Source organism: Bos javanicus, chromosome X, assembly GCF_032452875.1.
Source record: "Bos javanicus breed banteng chromosome X, ARS-OSU_banteng_1.0, whole genome shotgun sequence".
In the NCBI taxonomy this organism is placed as follows: Eukaryota; Metazoa; Chordata; class Mammalia; order Artiodactyla; family Bovidae; genus Bos; species Bos javanicus.
This window is the reverse complement of record NC_083897.1, coordinates 17,939,331-17,960,500: the sequence shown is the minus strand read 5'-3', so window position 1 is coordinate 17,960,500 and position 21,170 is coordinate 17,939,331. Positions and strand designations below refer to the sequence as shown.

The 21,170-nt window shown below is 43.3% G+C and overlaps 1 protein-coding gene across 1 annotated transcript in view; it reads left to right on the top strand.

Moving 5' to 3' along the window:
* The first annotated feature begins 17,472 nt into the window (after positions 1-17,472).
* GPC3 (glypican 3) overlaps positions 17,473-21,170 on the top strand; it is a 459,188-nt gene continuing 455,490 nt past the window's right edge. Inside the window, exon 1 of the mRNA XM_061408363.1 lies at positions 17,473-17,823. Coding sequence (XP_061264347.1) covers positions 17,649-17,823 — 175 coding nt within the window. The 5' untranslated portion in view covers positions 17,473-17,648. The remainder of the gene's footprint in view (positions 17,824-21,170) is intronic.

The following is a 21,170-nucleotide window of genomic DNA, read 5'->3' as shown; positions in this document are numbered from 1 at the left end:
CCACATCATGAAGGGTCTGTATTACAATGTAAACTTCAGCAAAGGGTTTGTGTTTGTTAATCTTTGAACAATGCTCACAAAAAGCGGTTTAATAAGTGTTTAAAATTTTTTTAAATTGTGGTGAAATACACTTAACAGAAAATTTACCATCACAATCATTGTAAGTGTACAGCTCAGTAATATTAAGTATATTCAAGTTGTTGTGCTCCAGAGCTCTAGAACTTTTTCATCTTGCTAAACTGAAACTCTATGCCTGTTAACATGAGAAACTTTCCATTCCTCCCTCTTCCTAGCCCCTGGCAGCCAACGATTCTACTTTCTTGTCTTTTTGTGGCTGGTTTAATTCACTCAGCATAATGTCCTCAAGGTCTATCCAGTTACACCATGTATCAGAATTTCCTTCCTTTTAAAGGCTGAATAATACTCTATTTGTATGCATAAATGCTGCTATGAGCTGCTGCTGCTACTGCTGCTAAGTCGCTTCAGTCGTGTCCGACTCTTTGCGACCCCATAGACGGCAGCCCGCCAGGCTCCCCCATCCCTGGGATTCTCTAGGCAAGAACACTGGAGTGGGTTGCCATTTCCTTTTCCACTGGTGTACAAATAGCTGCTAAAGCTTCTACTTTCACTTCTTTTGGACATATACATAGGAATGAAATGACTGGATCATATGGTAATTATATTCTTAATTTTTTGAGGATAATAAGTTTTTTTAAATGAGACTGAGGAGGCAGAGAAACATAAAGTAGATGCATGATTATATTAGAGTCTCCCATTTCACTACACATCTATTGGGTGCTCACCATGTGCTCAGTGCTGTGTCTGATATAACTTGAGACCTTATAGTTCCTTCTTGGCTCTCACTACAATGTCATCTCCATAAAGGTGAGGATTTTTGCTTATTTTCTTCACTGCTGAATGCCCAGAACCTAGCATAGCACCTGACATTCAGTAATTTTTTTCACCAAATACTACTGAATATCTAGTATGTATCAATTACAAAATGATCATGAAAGTCAGTGAGGAAAGCGATGTTTCCTGTCTTCTTGACTCGTGAGCAGAGTGGGTGAAAGGAGGCAACAGGGTCTTTCCCCCATTACTCTGTGCTAAACACTGGTGATACCCTACTTGCAAAGGGAGAAAGGGGTGAATTTAAGACCAAGAGAGAGCAGCTCAGCTAGAAATAAAGATCAGCGGAGACAGAAGCTTTTTGTGTTCCTAGACAGACAGCTGCCCATTCACAATACTGAAGCCATATTGAATTAGGAAGAGAGCAGAGAGCAGTACTTGATTATCCAAATCAACTGCTTATCTTGGCAGGGCACAATGAGCTCTTGACTGAAAAGAATTTTATTTTACTTTTGCATCAAATCGAAGTGAGGAGTTGGGGGCCCAAGCAGAGCTTTCAAATTAGGGGATTTAAGATGTTACCTCATACCTCGTCAATTCCACTTACAGAATATTAAAGAATATTCTCAGAGTTCTCTGGGGTTCACAAAATGGTGCATTCACGTAACAATGCCCATTCAAGGGCCCTTCCCTAAGTTAGCATGAGATATACTATTGCAAAAGTTTGTCTGGTAGGGAAATACCTAGGGTTCTTCACAAAGCCCTCAAAGGATTTGGCAGTCCTGTGCTGGTTCCAGGTATGCAGCATTTCTTATCCCTTCTGTGAGCCTCAGAGATTTTTCTTGTCTATTTTCTACTTTTAAAACCACCACCACCACTTATTCCATTCCTTAGGGTCCTTTTCACTTCCTTTGGGGTAGGCTGTACTCTCTCCCGTTATCCTCTTCTTGCGGTAATCCCAGTGCTGATACTTCAAGGGAATAAGCAAGTTGCAAATACAGAGAAGAGTTACACAAACTCAAGCCATTTCACAAAGTTCTTGTAATTAGTTCCTGCTTCGTTTCCTCGAAGGTACCCAGAAGCCCCAGTGGTCTGTTTTCTTTTATCTGTGAGGGTGGCACTCCTTCTTGCTTATAGGATAAGGCAACACTAATTAGCCTAGCATTCAAGGTCCTCTAGAAGCAGACTAAGGTCCAGCGCTCCATTATTATCTCCCACTTGTCTTCCAGTCTACACAAACTGTCTGCTCCCATCAAATGGTCTCCTAATTGTTTCCCTCCCCAAACTATTTTCATTCCTGTTTCCTGGTCTTTGTTCACATTAATTCTCTCAGGCTCTCTGCTACTCTTTCCTCAGGGCTTGGAGTCTTACCTTTTGTGACCACCTGGGCCCTTTGGGCAGAGTTACTCCTTCCTTGGAATTCCAGTAATCCTTCTAGTGTGAGCCACTTCTCTGGATTTAGCACATGGGAGTACATATGTGTGCAGGTGTGCCTAAGGGCAGGTGGTTACTCCATCTCTAGGACTAACAGCACTATGCACTGAGTAGGTACTCAGTAAACATTTATTTTTAATGATGATGTCATGTTCTTGAAGCCTGTTCTTTCTTTCCCTAGGTAATGTTTACTAATGTGAATGAAGTGTTGCTGAGACTTGCTCATGTTTTTAAAAAGATGAGGATGGTGATGACTCAGTGGCAAGATCTTTTGGCAGAGAATTCATCTTGAAAATACTTGTATTATCCTAGCAACACACATGTAACAAGGGGAAACAGCCCAACAGTCTTAAGATAAAGCAGCAAAGATTTTTAGGATTTTAGTAAGCAAGACTTTCTTTCTTTCTTTCTTTCATCAAAGTGATTAAACACTGGAATGAGCTACAGAGGTAGATTATTAAGAAAATTTGGAGGGCTGGACAATTTATTCATTCATTCAAAGGAAAACGGGGAGGCAAAATAAAGGAAGGGGGAAAAGTTTAAGTATGAAGGATTTGGCATTTATCCATGTAAAACAGAGGAAGGCGGATGCAATCTTTTTTTTTTTTTTTGCACTTTTTGGTCTTTCAGCTATGTATGGCTTCCCCAGCAGGATGAAGAGCCTTGTGGTGGGTGGGGCTCCTTCTTCACTGGGTTGTATAGCCATCAAGCAGGCCAATAAAATTAAAAAGGCAGCAGATGTTTTTCTCCCCAAAGAAGGGGTTGAAATGGTTATTGAGTAACTGTTTTTGTGATAATGTCCATATACATTTAATCACAAAAAGATACAAACAAATGACAATTGTAGCTCTGATATACTTCACCCAAAGAAGTATTGGGGGTGAGGGGTAGAAAAGGACCTGCTGATACAACAAAGGGGCATCAGGAGTTGGAAAAAAGATAGGCTCATGCATGTAGCAGGACAGGAAGTAAAATAATAAAAAGAAGTACAGAAAGTCACTGAACGGAAAGCACGAAAACAAAAATAAAACGTTAGTGAGAAGTTTGGAAGTTTGCGATTAGATTCTTGGAAGAAAGTACAGACGATTTGGCATGTATTGCACAAAAAGCTGGTGATTGAATCCAATACAGAATACATCAATCCCAGAAACATCAGACCTTGCACTGCTCAATGACACAGTAATTTCAGGTGTCCAAGAGTAGGAATCTGTGTTTCTAATAAGTGATTTTGTTGATTGTTTGTAGTTGCTATTCAGTCACTCACTTATGTCCAACTCTTTGCAACTCCATGAACTGCAGCATGCCAGGCTTCCTTGTCCTTCACTATCTCCCTGAGTTTGGTCAACTCATGTCCATCGAGTCAGTGATGCCATCCCACCACCTCATCTTCTGTTGCCCCTTTTTCCTCTTGCCCTCAATCTTTCCCAGCATCAGGGTCTTTTCCAATAAGATCAAAGAAGTTTGGGGAGCACTCTCCTGTAAGGTAGTAGGAGTTTCATCAAAGTGTGAAACATCAAATGATTTCACTTGAAAGACAATTCATACAGAAGACAGAAGGAGAAGTGGGATAAAAGATTGAAAATTTGATTTGAGGAATAATAATTTTCTTTTGCCCTTCTTGCTCCCAAAATGATTAAAGGTAACATAGTTATTAATAATGGATACTAGCTGCTTGGCACTATACATGTATTATTTAATGCCTACAACAACCCCATGAGGGAGAAACTGCAATTGTTGTTTCCATTTTACAGATGAGGAAACTGAGACTCAGGTTAAACTATGAAAGGGTGGAGCTAGGATCCAGAGCCTCCGCTGCTCTTGTTTCATGAAACTGTTTACAAACATCACAAGAGACCAATCCAGAAATCCCAGAAACAACAGCAAAAAACACAACTAAGTGAAGAAATTTGGATGAAGAGAAAGCAAAGGAAGGAAAGTGGGTGAAGCTGAGATAGGGTCCTGTTCATTGATCTACATTTGGCTCTGAGCTTTCCAACAGTCAAAGGGAAAGAGGCAACATCTCTTGATTCAAAGTATCCATAAGGTGAAAGCAAACCTGCTTTTTAGGAGAAACATAAGGATCTCTGGTAGAATTTCCTGAGAGCAATGTCCCATGTGGGTCCTCAAATAGAGGAGAAATGCTTCTATTGAAAGGATTTTTTCAAAGGAGAAAGGAAACTTTACTATATTAATTTTTTAAAGCTTGGGAAAGCAAATGTTTAAAAAAGGAAATAATTTGAAGATGGATTATAATATTATTCCCTTGTAAATATGTTTTACAGTTCACACTTTTTATAATAAAAGAACTACATGTGGAGTTCTTGTCTTTTGAGATCTTAAAGAGAAAGGTGGCTATTCCTCTGGCGTGGATGCCTGAAGGCAAGGACTGGCTTAATGGGGCCCCCTCCAAATCAGGGGCTGTGATTCTATACTTCTGTCGCTGTGCAAACACTTTTACCTGGGGCAGCTTAACCAGTCTTAAACCTAAAGACTCAGCCACAGCCATGGCAATGAATGCTTCCATTGTGAGAATCCTTTCTGATAAAACAAATGGTTTTTAAAAAAAAAAAAAAAACACATACACACATACACACAATAAAACAAAACCTCCACAACATTCAGGATTCAGACACACCCAAGTAAGACATTTGCAGTAACAAAAGTTTCACTTAGTAAATGCTTGTCACTGGGGATGGAGAGTCAGCACTTAAGCACCAGTCGTTTAACTCCGAGCGTTTGCTGAAGTCCTTTGTGTCTTAGATGTCAAAGAAATCTTTTCTAAGGGAGCCATCAACACCACCTCAGGGGTGATGTTTTAAGCCTAATGTGAAAAAGAGAGCTTCTCTAAAACTTCTTATATGATTAACACAGTTGAATGCCCTTTATGACAAAGCATGGGGAGTGCAAATAAAATTCTCTTCAGGAGGAGACCTTCGTCCTTGCTTTTTTCTTAAATCATTTCTTAGCAATGTAACACTGGGAAAGAACTTTCACATTTCAGGGGGATAAAAGCTCAGGAACATATAGCTGTGCGGTTTAAACTGACTCAACTCATCACGAATCGGGTCAAATGGCTCAGAAGAGGCTTCCTGGCTGTATGCAGCGAGGCTGAAACCTGGAAAAGAGGGGAGACAATCGAGTTACCGTCACCGTGTGTGGGGGGAAATGTGTTATGTGGCAGTAGTTAACCCAACAGCATTTGCCTTTGAGGGTCTATTTGAATCTTTGGCCTTCTGTCTAGTGCGGCACATCCAGGAAGAAGTGCACAGGAGGTTTCTCTAAAAAAAGAATGAGATGCTTGCTTCTGCAAAGAGAAGGGTATGGTTATGCCGCTGTCAAATGAAAGACTTCAGCCTTCCAACAGAAGGTGTCACCCTCTGGAGCGCCTGATGGACTGCTACCCTAACAGGTTTCCCTTTATAAACAGAGTCCAGCCGCTTTGGCCTTATCTACTTGATTCTGAAATAGCTCGTCAATTTAATAGCATTCAGGTTGTTTATGCACACACAAGGCCCTTTGAAAATAACCCTTTTCATGTCGCCAAACAGGCATTTTGAAATCAACTAATTGGATGGTTGTCTGAATTCAACTCGTTGTTTTAAAAATAACCAGTTGTTCCACTGAATTACATTTTTTTACCCCCAAGCCAATTGGTGTGTGTAGACAGAGTTTGAGTCAATCCAGATGGCTGGCTGCATTTTTGACTTGAACTGACTGGATGTTTTGTGGTCAGATATATACAGCTCTTGATAGCCACTGGGGAAATGGAGTAGAAGGGAAGGAAGGTGTAGGAAAGTTAGGAGAAATTATATCAACAAAAGTTTCCATCTTGAGTGCTGTGGATCCAGACATTTTCTGCAATCAATCCTCCCTCCCCCTCAACACACATGCACACACGCACGTGCGCACACACACACACACGCACACACACACACACACGCACGTAGTTAAGAAAACAGAAATAAAGTAATAACATCCCTCCCAGCTGGCTCTGCTCACGGCTGTGGGTCTTTTCTTTCTTTATTTCTCTCCATGAATTTCTTCACCGCTTGGGTGGCCTGTGGAGGGATTCTGGCAACTCAGCATCATTGGTTTAGCTCCCTCTTAGGCTAACTTTTCCTTACTGTGTGGAGCTCTCCTTTGAGGGACTTCGTGCTTCTCTCTGTCTGTAAAAGCAAGGCAGGAAGAAGAGGGCTTCAGGCAGACCTGAATCCCTAATTCCAAGCATGAGGCCTGACTCTGACCCATGGAACCACTTTTCCTGAGGGAAACTGAATTTCCTGTAATGAATGTAACCAGTTCTCCCTGCTCAAGCATTACTACTACGTTTTGAGAAATTCTGAGTTTTGTGTCATATATGGGCTCCATAATTAGCTGTCAAATTCCGCTGGCATGAGGAAGTGCAGTTCAGATGCTTTCAAAGGCTACTTCATTCAGACTTAATTTAATTTCTTCATCTGCCTTTCTGATAACATGATGACAGTAGAACCACCTTACAAGGAAGAAAAGGTTCTTCAAACATTTAAAATCAAACTGCAGAGGCAATTTCCAAAATGCCTTCCACCTTTTTTCCCACAAACTTCGAGTGAATTATATGATACAAACTCACTTTTCTACTGCCAACATGGTGTCTTTTCTACCTTGTGCTAATGTCATCGTTTGCAGTGAATCGAAGAGCAAAAGAAATATTCTGTTTGAAACCTGGCTCTGTCTCTGTTGTCCCTAACTTCTCTCTCTCATTTAGTAAATCTCAAATTGGCGTGCTTCTCAGAACATGTCATTTTTCATGCCTGGCTCTTTAAGGTGCATATTGAATCCTGGGAGGCTTTCAGAGACATCTGGATAACATTCAAAAGTTTTTGCCTATGACATTTAGGTTTTAAACCACTGCCACATGGCTTGTTGGGATTTTGTAGTTTGGGAGGTATTGGAGGTATCTGACTCATGTTATGGCCCTGTCTTCATTGCTGACCAGCTATCTATGTGACCTTGGGCACATCACTTTACTCTCTGAATCTCAGAGGTTTTCTCATCAATATTATGGGGGCAATAATATTTGCCCCCACATCTATCTCATGCCTGATCTAGCTCAGAGGACTCTTGGGAAGAACAATCCAGATAAGGCACAGGGAAGCCCTTTGTAAGAAGAATGAAGTCTCAAACAAATATAAGAGATTCTCAAAAGAGAAAATTTAACTGGGATTATTACTTAATAGGTAGTCCTGAAAACTTGGCCCTTCTTTCCCAGATCAAGAGGTTTGTTGTCAGCTCACAAAATTGCACCGTGTGCTACCATTACTTTAATTCCTGCTTGTTGAATTTTTTAAAAAAACCCAAAGATCAAATTCTAAGGAAAAATGATATGAGTAGATATATTGCCTCAGTTTTCAGAATCCATAATAATATTAGCATAGGTTTAAGGAAACTTGGCAGGCTTAAAGTTTTTTTTTTTAGTATTAATGACACTAAATATAATGACTATGTTAAAGTAATCAGTAATATTACAAGTTCTGTTTGCAGCAAAACTAAAGTGAGAAAGTGAATTTCTCCCTGGATTTCAGATTCAGCTCTGCTTCAGTTGTGAACACAACTGCTTATAGCAAGGTAACCTGCTGTTCTTCTCATTTTAGAGGCAAGAACTAAGCCATATCTATGAAAATATACAAAAGGACAACAGGCACATCCATCCTTTATTCTTTGATGTTTCTGTTTAACCGTCTCAGGGTTTCCCATCCTTGAGTGGTGTAGGGGCAGCTGATAAAGCCCCGATGATTTAGAAGCACACAGAATCCTGCTTTATATTATCATCTTGTCTAGCTGCTCCCATGTGATTAAATGACCTTTTTTTGCCATAGGAGCAGTTATACTGAGGAAGATGAACTTTCCCTTCCATCTGTGTGTGAAATGTTGTTCCTCCATATGCAGACTATCAGCCAAGAGAATGGCATTCTTTCCGGTTGTCAGGATATCATTGGCCTTTTTCCTCTGAAGAAGAGTCAATTCATAGCCTAGTATCAAGCAGAAAAAAAGAAAAATAAATACATCATGATGTTTCTGTACAATGGTAAGTTTGAAATGATATGAGTATATGTGAGTATGACTGTGAAGTTTAAAACTAGGGTAGATCTGGCTGCAAGCTTAAGTTTGAAAACTTTTTTTTCAGAAGTGAATTTGAGCTCCTGTAGTTACATCCAGGAAATACGAGCCATTACTAAGGCTGGGAATTGAGGGTAAGGCCAAAAAAAAAAAAAAAACACACACACAAAAAAAAACACAAAAAAAGGTCTGGAAATGTAATTGTAATTGGGGAGGCCAAACGACAGAGGTTAAGCCCTGGGAAATGGAATGGCAAATCGGTCTGAGAATTCCTGGGCCTGTGGCAGGTCTCTTGCTGGACTCTGGCCATCAATGAACACTGCTTAGCTCTCATACTCTCCACATGGACCTGTTTTAAGGGAGGCTGAAGGAGGACTGAGCAGCAGGCAAGATTGTGAAGTTCAAGGAGACCCTCTCAGAGCATATGCCTCCTTCAAACTTATGAATCATGTAAAACCTTGATAATCTGGCAGTCCCAGTGCTGGCATTGAGGTAACCCTGGCAGTGAACTGACAACTGAAGATGCCTGCTCACTCAGATGGTTAAAACAAACCTGGAAAATGTACATGAGGGCAAAAATTTTGCCCTCATCACTATATCACCAGTGCCTAGAACATAGTGACTGTTCTATAAATGTTGGTAATACAAATATTAATTAATGTTTATTACAAATAAACAAACAAACCTGGCTTTGATGGCCTTTAAGAGAAATAGCCTTAAAGTTCATAGAATAATATGAATACCTACAACATGCCAGAAGCTTTACCTATTTTATCTCTAGTCTCTCAAAGACCTTGCAAGGTTATATTTTTCCTAACATACAGAAAAGCTGAAAGAATATTATAGTGGACACTAGTATTCTGACTGCCTATATTCCATAAGTACCATTGTGTTCTCTTTGACTTATCATATGGATCTATCTATCTATTCATCCATTCATCAACGGAGGTTAAGTGTTTAATCCTCATTTTGTAAGTGAAGTCTCAACCAGGTAAGGCGGCTTATCCAAGGTCCCCCAGCTAGTAAGTAATAGAGCTGAAATTTGGACTTGGAACTATTGAACTGCATAACCTATGCCCACTCCACCACGCTGTGTGGACTTTTGTGATCACTGTGTTGCAACATAAGTTAAAGCAAGTAAACTGGAGGGTGGGTTGAAATCGACTGAGAGGTTGAAGGTACTAGTGCTGAAATCAGAGGAACATCCTAGGAAGGGCTAACGTAGCCTTTGACCTCAGTATTACAATGTGTAAATAGCAGACTAACGCAGGAGGGCAAGGATCTATACATTCTACATCATATGGTAAAGAGGAAGAGATAAATCATTACAGGGTATTCTTTTTAAAAATTAATTAATTATTGTTTTTCGCTGTGCTGGATCTTTGTTGCTTCATGTGGGCTTCTCTAGGTGCAGAGAGAGGGGGCTACTCTCTAGCTGTGGTGCATAGGCCTCTCATTGTAGGGGTTTCTCTTGTTGCGGAGCATGGGCTCCAGGCACCGGGGATTCAGTAGTTGTTACACGTGGGCTTAGTTGTCCCGCAGGATGTGGGATCTTCTCAGACCAGGGATCGAACCTGTGTCCCCTGCACTGGCAGGTGAATTCTTAGCCAGTGTGTCACCAGGGAAGTCCTTCTACAGGGAATTCTTGTTATTGTTTTTAAGAAAGCAAGTTTCATGCCATGCCATAGACCCAGCATAGACTCAGCTTATTGTCTCACCATTTCTGTAGATTCATAGCCTAGTATAAAAATTGAATATGATATAACAGAACATCAAGAATAGATTAGATTAGATTTCATATACTTTGTTTACTAAGGCAGGGAAATATGTAATACAGTTCAGAAAGATTTCCATAGAAAGGATTGACACAGGTTTTCAACAGGGCAAAATGAATACTAAACCCCCCTAAAAGTTTATTACCATAATTTCCAAACAACAAAGTAATTTGTTAGGCCCATGTATACTGAGATTTAGGTAAACATAGTCTCTTACCTTTAGTACTTTACAATCTTAAAGAGTCAACATCAAAGCCTCAGTTATTTAAAAAATTTAATGACTTAATTACAAAAATCTCTAATTTAGATTTTTGGAGATAAAGAAAACACAAAGGAAGTATGTCTGTTTATATTTCCACTCTTGCAATATTGCTTACAACAAGCATTACTGTGCTGCTCATTAGGAGAAAAATTAGATTTTAAATGTTGTACACAATACTTGGATTAAAGAGAGTGCTAAGGAATCAACAAATATACCTTGAGAATCTCCTATGAAGCCATTTCTGGGGTCTGTGTTGTGGATGCATTCAGCCTTTCATTCAATAAATAGGTACTGGGGGCCTACTATATCCTAGGCACTGCTCTAGATTCTGGGTACAGAAGTGTAAGAACTCTTCCTTCAAGGAGTTCACAATCTTAGAGACACAGACTGTCAGAGGTGGAAGGAACCTTGGAGAGCATGAAGTCGGCCATCCTCAATTTACAGTTAAGGAGGCTGTGATTCAGAGATGTGAAGTTGCATATTCAGGGTCACAATGCTCAGAGAGGCAGGATGAGAATGAGAAACCAGTGCTTTAGACTGCTGCTCCTCTGCTCCTTCGATTATTCCAATCTATTTGGGAAGACAGGGTACTCTCACATGAAACAACTTCAGAACGATATGAGACAAAAAGCTGCTAACAAACCATATGGTATTAAGCATTAGTTTAACAGCAGTTAGGGAAGGACTGGAGACATCCAACAGAGCTTAAATCTTCTGAGTAATGACATGCAGTTTATTTATGGCAGGGGAGACTTGCTGTACTTCTGACATGAGAATGAATGAGATGAAGGCATTCCAAGGAGCCTACTTCCCTCTGTATCTTATCATCTTGTTTTGTTTTGGTATGTTTGCTATGTTTTTGTACACAGGCAAGCGTCTCTTTCATTTACAACAGAAAACATGACATAAATTAGGGGGGAAATAATGGATATAATAAAACATGAAGGTTGTAGAGATCAACCTCCATTCTGTAATTTACACCAAGTTCTACTGAGGGGCAAAATCTCATGCAAACCATATTTCCTGTCTTCTGAGTATTACTTGAATAAGAGTGAGCCAAAGAAGAAGAGTGTTCCTATGGGATAATTTTTTTGGAGAAATCTTTTAGTTACACATTTATCCTCACATGGGCTACCTATTATTGGAAAGTTTTTATGCCTTGTGAATAGGAATTCCCTATAATTAGGGAATGTGGGAATTTTTTTTGTAAAGAAAAGCATTTCAGAGCTTTATTTAAAAACATTTACTCAGTGACTACCATGGGCCAAGGCACTGTGCACATACTTAGCATAATACTTCTCAAACAGTTTGTAGTGAAGGGTCAATTTATTTAATATTATTTTTATTTTCTGATATTAATGTGAACTCCTGATCACCTAAAGCTCAAAAGTCATGATAGAGACAAAAAAGTAAACATACATTTACCCAATGTGGTAAATGCAGTGGTCACCCCAGGTTTTGGTACAGCAAGTGTAGCAGCCTCTGGGCTTGGTTGGTAGGGGATGGAACCATCTAGCACTTCTCTTCCCCTCCTTTGGCTGCAGGTCCCAACCGTACTGCCTCTGAACAACACAGTTTCTAATAGGTAGACTTTACAATTGACTATAGAGTTACCAGTGGGGTGATGGCCTTTTCTTATGAGATGCTACCGTTGAAATTCCCCTGGACTTGGTACTGTGGCTGAGGCTTGGGAAGTCAGATGGACGAGGCCACTCAAAGTATGAATTGCTGTCCGTGGTGGCTGTTGACTCCCTCCCATATGTTGTTGGGAGCTCAGGGAGCTCTGGGGGTGGGAAAAGGCCTTGAGAGAAGCAAACATGCGAGCAGTCAATGGTTAGAGGTCAACTATTGACCTATTGGGCACCCAGGCTCCAAAGCAAAAAGACCCAGAAAAAACTTAGCAAATTTACTTATAGATTCTACACAGCATACATCCAAATAAACATATTACATTACCTAAACCACTGAGTTTTGGGGGACACAATAATTCAAAGCAAAACAAAGTATTCATGAATTGCCATGTGACACCTAAAGCCATGCCTCAGGCGTCACCACTCTTTCCATTTAAAGCTACCATCTTCTCAATCACCTAACTACAAGCTCCTTAAATTTTAATAGAAAACTGATTATCTTACACAATAGAGACAAAATGTTAGATATACATTTATCTGCCCAATCAAAAAAAAAAATCAATGGACTAGGGGTATGAAGAAATATGTTAGGAATCTAGATCAATATCCTTTATACATATGAAGACAAAATGGAATAATTTCTTATTTGCAGCAATAAACATGATGCCACAAATAAAAATCTCAATAGTTGTTTTCAAAGTCTTGAACTCTAACTTACAAGAACCTCAGGATATTTTGTGGATTTAGTGAGGGCAAAGTATAGTCCTGGTCTGGGGAGAGGCTATCCATCCACAACTCATAATGCAGGCATCTCAGCTGGGTCTATTAATTTTCCACACACATGGAGCCAAATTCTGCCTAGGATTATTATGCAATTTTCAAAATGGCTTTAAGTCTTTCAACTTACAAAGTTACCATTTACATTGCACTGGCCTGCTGGCTGGGATGAATGAATGAACACTCTTTCCCAAAGGACCATAATTCATTCTCTGATCATAGCTTATACATTTGGGAGAATTGGGATCAGTGTGCCTGGCGCCTCCCCTCCCCTCCACCCCACAAAGGAGTCATACACTGCAAGAGAAGGAGACAAAGTGGCTGTGTGCCATAGAGCACAGAGGTGTGGCTAGGGAGGTGTTGACTGTGAGCAGCACCAGTCTAACATATAAGCAACTGTCTACATGATGTGATTTCAGGTGTACCAAAAAAGGCCTCATTGCCCCTCAGTTTAAACACTCCCTTCCCACTAGCAAATGCCTCGAATTCCACAGTTTTTAGAGCCCTGTTCCTTTGGTTTAAAGCTTTGATCCCTGTGAAAATACCCCCTACCCTGGGTGGGCAGCCTCATTGTACCCCATCAACCATATACACTGTGAGCGGATGAGTTTTAAAATTTCTGTTCAGAAAGGAGGTTTTGAGGGTGGTGTGAAGGGGAGAAGATACTGTGTACCTCAGAGGAATGGCGTGGGGAGAGCATCACCTGGAGGGGGGGTGGTGGCAAGGGGAACTGGGCCCAAAACAAACCATGTGTGCGTGTGTGGCCGTATGCATGGCTATATATGAGCCCCTCCCATGGCGGCAGCTGTTGAACACCCTTTCTTAACCCTCTCCCAGAAACCTTGATTTATGCTGCTTTTGGAGTCATAGAACCAGACTCTCCTCCCAGCTACAGCAAGATAATAGCTGCCGGCTACAGCTGGGAATTCTCGAATTCTTTCAAACTAGAGACTAGGAACGAAAGGTGAAGAAAAGTTCTTCTGGGCCTGCTGTGCTAGGTAGCCTTCCTCTGAGGCCCAAAGAGGAAAATGGGGCCCAGTGGTGTTATCTAAATGCTTCCAACTGGGCCTGAAAGCACAGAGCCATGAATTGTGGAAAGTGAACACCGGTGCTCAATCAGCACATCCTTTTGTGTTTCTAGACTGATTGTTTCTCTTTGTCTCTTCCAGCTGAAGAGTAAGGATGAGTCATTGGCCTGACTTCGAAAATAAGGAAGGGAGCCCTGAAAAGTAAGATGGCTGTTTATGTAAAAAGAAAAATAAAACCCAATCTTAATTCATAGTCACTCATCTTGGCAATATATAGCAGATAAAGTAACAGCTTTAACAGTTTGGCAAAGGAACGGGATTTTGTCAGTAAAACTCCACACACCGGACACTGGCAGAATGGACAGCTGTCCAGAGTGTCCCTACAGTCTGTCCTGACCAAAAGCCTATTCTTCAGTGCCTATTCCAGGGCCTGAAATCCCACTGGCAGAGTCTTAGCTTGGGGACTGAAACGTTAGAAAGTCTTTGGGAGTCACTTATTAAAAAAATGCAACCACTCCTTAAGCCTAGCAAGTTTTATTAATCCCACCTTGCTGCTGCTGCTAAGTTGCTTCAGTTGTGTCCGACTCTGTGTGACCCCATAGACGGCAGCCCACCAGGCTCCCCCGTCCCTGGGATCCTCCAGGCAAGAACACTGGAGTGGGTTGCCATTCCCTTCTCCAACTCCTTAGGTCGGCTTAAAGCCCTCAAGTAGCTGCTTGTGGGGGGAGCAGAAACTTTAAGGCCAAAACCTTAAATATTTGCCAAAACCTCAGGGTGAGTTTGCTTATGACCGAAGTCCAAATTCTACTCTTTCACATACCACCGCACAAGTTTTGCTAAATCCTCATATTCTCAGTACTATTAAAAAATTTTGAAGCTAACTCACAGTTTTATTTAAGTGAATTGATCATAGTATTGTCTACTAACTTTGTCTTAATGAAATCATGGGTTGAATGTAGTACTATGCATGTTCATACATTTCTGATCCACATTACAACAAAAATTTATTTAAAAAAAAAAAAACAAAACTTCACTGGTCCACATACCACCAGAGATTCACACACCTCACTTAGGGAAGCACTGCCCTAATTGCTTCCCTGGTTCATATAAAGTATATTAGATATAAAAGTATATATTAAAAATAAGTCATAGTCCCTCTGTTCAAGGTACTCAATACCCAGTAGTTGAAAACAACTGTTGCCTTTGTAGTTAGTTGCATGAGCTCTGGAAGATCATGAATTTATGGGAGGTCATGTCTTCCTCTGCGAGGTCATGAAATTCAATCAATGCTTGCCTTCCAATCTGCCCTTTGGTCACAGGGCTCCACAGGTGGAACATATCAAACTCACCAGCCAAATTATGACTCTTAATTGGTGTTTCTTTTAAAGTGGATATGTCATTTGTCAAATGTTCAATGCAGGCGCAGGCCTAGCCCCAGGCGAAATTATGAAGTAGGAGAAGAATGCCAGAGACGTAGGCCGCACTCAAATGTTTGTTGAAAAAAGAATGAATGAGCCTTCCGTCCTTGAATCCCTCTCTCCCAACCCCCGCATCCACTCGGTGCCTTTTTAAATTCTATCTCCTAAATATCTCCAGTAGTGTTTTCCCTTTCCAAGTCTCCTCTGCCACAGGACTTTATCATTTCTTGTCTGGATTATTTTCACAGCCTCTTAACTTGCTTCCAATCTGCTTCCTTCTCCAAGCCAATCCCCACAATGTTGCTGTAGAGATATTTTCATAGGGCAAACAAGATCATATCACCCCTCTGCTTAGAAGTTCCTTCAGTGCTTCCCCAGGCTCCTTTGCATGGTTTGGGGACTCATAATCTGACCCTTGCTTACCTCTGCTGCTTTAGCTTCCCTAACTCCCCAGCCTGAGACCCTTACTTGCACCTCCCATCATCCAACTGGGTCATGCTCTCTCCTGTCAGAATTTTTGTTCATGTTGCTTGTTTTCCCCTGACACCCTCCCCCCATTTTCTTTTCTCACCTCAATTCTACTGGTCTTTCAAGCCTGAGTTTAGGATATCACCTCTTCTGGGAAGCTTTCTGTGACTTGCCTTCTCACCCCTTAGAACTTTGCATTTGCCCCCATGTTAGCACTTACCACATGCTGGGTTGACATTTTTCTGTTTGGTTGTCTTTCCCACAAGACCCGTAGATCTTTGAGGTCAGGTACCAATGGTTAATCTTTGTATCTCATTGTTTGTACCTCACAGTGTCTGGCATGTAGCAGCAATTCAAATATTTGTCATTGAATGAATGAATGAGCCCCTCAGTCACCTACCTTTCCTTTGTCTCTCTTCTAAGCCCACAAGTTCTGGCACACAACCTCTTCCTCCATGGCCTGGCACTCACTGCAGAATTCCTGGGGTGGAGGCTCTCCTTTTCTTTTCTTTATCTGAACCTGCTTCTCCCTAGATCAGAGACAACAGGATCAGATGGTAAACTAATTCACACTGAGGTGTTAAGTCATTTCATTATACAAACACTTATTGAGTTCCTACTATGTGCCAGGCATTGTGCTAAGGTGTGTGTGAGCCACTAGAAAGAATATGGGAGTTAAAGATCCCTACTTATGGGTAATGACTAAATGCATTTCTCCTCTGAGAGGTATTTGATTTTCAAAGAACCGGATTTCAAATGATGAAATTTAAGCAGGAGAGGTGGGATTTGGGCTAGGAGACCTCTCAAACAGGCTAGCTCTGGCTCAATGAATTTGCTGTGTGAAACGGTTTTCTAATGAATTAGTCTGACTTTAAGCCTTAGGTTATCTTGTTGTCACCAGTTGTGCTTTGCTTCATGAAGGGTCACCAGGGGCTACCTTACAGGAGACATTCTTTTAACATCCTGGGATCAGGTGCCTTATCTGACTTTGTGTGCTTCTATTAAATTAACCCCCATGGGCTGTCAGATTTTTAGTTATAGTATTCAAAGATGAGGCAGGTGTGAACCTACCCCGCTTCGCCAGCGGTCCCCAGCTGCCCTGAATGTGACTCTTTGTGGGGTAGGTTTGTGAGCTGCGTTGGGAAAAAGAATCGAGGGAAGCCCCTCAGAAAGCAGGAAGAAGAGGTGGATTTTGTGCGGAGGAGGAAGACCTCTTGGGAAGCTCTGGTGGCCAGAGATGAGCTGGACCTGGCTGGCGGGGTGGGTACCGAGGCCAGGGACCTCCACGCACCCCAAGGAAGGATGGAGAGGTTGCAAAAATCCTAAAGGAAAAAGCCCACTCGGCTGTAGGCCAATGAGCGGCGGGAAGGAGGAGTGAGGCTGGGGAACTTCTCTCAGAGCCAGTCAGAGGGGACGGCTGCTGGGAAGCCAATCAGCGCGCCCGAGCCTGCAGCCCCTCTGCAGTAGTTATGCCAGAGCGCCCTGTGTAGAGCGGCGGCGAGCCGGCAGCTGGGCTGGGCGGCCAGGAGCCACCGCACGCGCTCCGCGTCCTCCTCTCGCGCGGCTCCTGCGGGATCCCAACACTGCGGTACCCCAGCAGTTCCCGCAGCCCCGCGCCCGCAGGCTGGCCACGCGGCCACCACCGCCCCCTGGCCGCGCAGTTCGCCTCGCCCCGCCCCGCCCGGTCCCTCCTCGCCCCGCCCCAATCCGGTCAGCCCCGCCCCGCCCCGAGCCACCAAGCAGTTCCCGCCCTCGCCCAGCGCCCAGGTAGCTGCGAGGAAACTTTTGCAGCGGCTGGGTAGCGGCACGTCTCCAGCTCCTTAGGGCCACTGCCAGGCTTGCCGCGTCCTGGGACCTCTCTCGCCCCCGCTGCCACTCTCCCACTCTCTCCTCGCTCCCCGCGAAGCAGGATGGCAGGGACCGTGCGCGCCGCGTGCTTGGTGGTGGCGATGCTGCTCAGCTTGGACTGCCCGGGACAGGCGCAGCCCCCGCCGCCGCCGCCGGACGCCACCTGTCACCAGGTCCGCTCCTTCTTCCAGAGACTGCAGCCCGGACTCAAATGGGTGCCTGAAACCCCGGTGCCAGGTGAGGAGTCGTCCCTCGCGCATTCCCCGCGCCGAGCGGTGAGCCAAGGGGCGCATGGTGACCGTAACCCGAGCGCGCTAGCCCCGCGGGGCCGCGATCGTGAGCCCAGAGGCTGAGTACCTGGGAGTGGTCCCCGCGCTCGAGCCCGGCCAGGTCTCCCGAGGAAGAGAAGAAGGGTATATGTGGACCGTGTCCGCATCTCCCAGGCTCGCTGGGCTGTCAGCGAAGATGCGAGTGGTTGAAACGGCGAGCATGGCCTTCTAGCGGGCGCCCATTTTTTGGGGAGGGGGGCAGGGCGGGAAGGCTGGAGTTGGTTCTCCTAGCCTCGGCGAACTGGCGCCGCACATCCGAGCTGGTGCCTCGGGAATTTGCCACCCTCGCTCACACTTACATGCCAGAATTTCAGCCTCAGCTGGACCACGGCTCCAGCCATTCTTTCACCAACCTGCCCTCACGCCCTCCTTTCTGCAGCCTGGGTTCCCAAGGCTCGCGGGCCCAAGTGCAAGCAAAGTTGAGGACAGATCTCCGAATCCGCAGTGACAGGTAAAGACACGCGGAGGGAAACTTTTGAGTAGGAGGGTCCCCCAAATGAGGAGGACTGAGCCTTTTCCCTTCAAAACAGCGTCTCTTCTCTAGGCTGGCAAAATCGTTTCCAAAACCATGCTGCTGGCCGGGGGAGCAAGAGTCCAAAGATGATTTAACTCCTCCCCTTCTCAAATTCATCTGCCTTCTTGACAGGCTGGACCCTGAAGGGAAGATGATTTTAGGTGGAGGAAAGTTTCTGAACGCTTGCCTTTTGTTCAGCACAATCAGATCGTGTTGTAAGGGCATATTTTAACCTTCCCTGAGCACTGCCGCTGTCAACAGATGAATATTAATGGCCTTGTGTGATTGACTGTCCCACGGTTGGAGTCCTAAAAGCCTGCCTTAGAATCCAATTAGGACAAGTTGCTACACTGACAATGCAGGCAAGAAGAGTCGGCTTCAAACAGGTTAATTTATCAGAGGTGCGCTCTAAGAAACGGCTGGTTGTATTCACAAACTGTAAAACGTTTGTGGCCTCCGAGGTCTCTTCACCACCCATGCATCCACCAAGGCGCGCGTCCCGCGCTTCCGAGGGATCAGGGAGCAGCCCTCGCCAAAACTTGGCTCGTGGCTCTCAACAAGTCAGGGAGGCGGGCCTGCTGGTTGGGCCAAGTTGTGAATGCGATGCGCGCCCTGTGGGCGCTGCCGGCGAGCGTTCACTAGCGGGAGGTTACCTAGGCAGCCAGCGCGCCCTCAGCCTTTTCTTTAGGTGGATGAAAAGAGCCAAGCGAGCCTGCTGTTTAGTTGCAAAGGTGATTGGTCACCCTTTTTGGTGACTGAAATGCATTTGCGCATATGTTAAATATTGCTTTGCAGGATTTTGCTCTATGGGAGGGTAAAACTACCTCTTCCACTGTTAAGTGTTAATAACATAACACGTGGGCGTGTGCAGGAGCTGTAAGGGGCAACCTATGAATCAGTTCCACAGAGCTGAAACAGCGGGCGAATCTCTCTCCCCTCGAAGTGCCATCCGTGGTAATTAGATTGCTAAGGCCAGAGACATGCTTTTGTTGATAATGTAAAAATTGGTCCTCGCAGGATGAGCCCCCACAAGATGAATGGGTCCAAGGTTGGGGCTGGGGCCACACTGGGCGGATTTGAAGCCAAGGAGTAAAGATTGTACTTAAAAGAGGAAAAAAGACCAGAGGGAATGCACAGATACTCATTTAGCAACCCCCCTCTACAGAGACTCAAACAGGCCCTCACCCTCCATTGCCCTCCCCCAGATCTCTGGCTGCCTGCCTCTTTGCAGCATCTGTATAAAAGTATTGGGAGGGCCCACACACCGTGTGTGTGAGATTTGGCCTGGGCTCCCTCCTTCCAAGTTCCCTTACTCCTGGCCTAAGGATGGCCATATTCCATGTAGAGAACAGGGACTTGTGATGGAGATTTTTCATTTTCCTCAAGTATCTCCCAAACTCTATAGGAAAAATCATGTTCCGAGCATCTTTACCATATAAACCCAGCGTTCTCTACTTCACTTCTATTTAACAAACATATGCCCTGTTGAGGACCTTCTATATGGCAGGCACTGTTCTGACTCGCCCTGGAGCAAAGCCAAACTTCAAATATGGTGGATTATACCCACACAGCTACCATATAGCCTGGATTTTCTGGGGGCGGCGCAGATTTCCAATACCCCTGGCATAAAACCATGTGTCCCAAGCTTTAGTTGGGCAAATACGGTCTTTGTAGATACAGAAAGCATGGTGAAAATCCTAATGTCCGTGTGTGGAAAGAGCTCATCAGTATTTCAGAGAAGAGATGATAATGGCGGACTTAAATACAATGCCAAGTGCATAATTTCAAAATGAATAAATGTGTGATTTGCTGCTGTCATTCAGTGGTTGGAAATTGAAAAACAGCTGCAAAGTACTTGATAGTTATGAACCATCATGATGACCGCTTGACATTTTTTTCCCTATCTATATTTTAAGCCATGTTCAGTTTGCCCGCTCCACTGTATTAACTGCATTAAAGCTTTCTTTGTCCCAGATAAAATGAGATTTGGTCACAGTAAAGAGAAATCCTCAAGAATGTCCTGTGTCACTTAGGGGGAGCATTTGGGATTGACTGCTAACTTTGACCATTAGCAGAATTGGGTTAGACTGGAGAAGGTACATTTCTTATGCTAATATGGATGAGACTAAATAGCATTTGAAATCGGCCAGCCTAAATAAATCATTGGTGCTGAAGGACTACACTAGACTTCCACAAAGCTGATCTAAAGCCTTACAATCTTGTGTTCCCGTTTTTTTTTTTTTAGTGTTCAAACACACAGGATAGCAATTCTAAATGGCATGTCCCCCAAATCCATAGATCTTTTCATACCCCACTCTTTTTTTTTTTTAAAGGATTTGTAACTTGGAAAGCACCACAGATGGAAACCAGGCACACAGTTAGCATTTGGCAGAAAAATCCATATAACTGACTTTCAGTGCAGCTCTTTTGCCCTTATTTAATTTAGAAAAATTCAGAAAAAAGCCAATGAGCTCATAAGTCTAGATGTTTATTTTGTTTTGCTTAACCTACCCACAGGCGCAATCAAGAATGGATACAATTTTAGGCAAGGAAAGTGAGCTAGTAATCAGACAATGATGTTTCCAATTGTCTCAAGGGAATGTTACAGAAGTCTGAAAAAAAATTCCTCTAAACAAAAATCAAGTGTAATTCACTTTATGAATGCCATACACCACTTTTGGAGGGGGGTGGTGGTGGTGAAGGGAATGGATGGAAATGAGAAAAACAAACCGTGGTAGTGT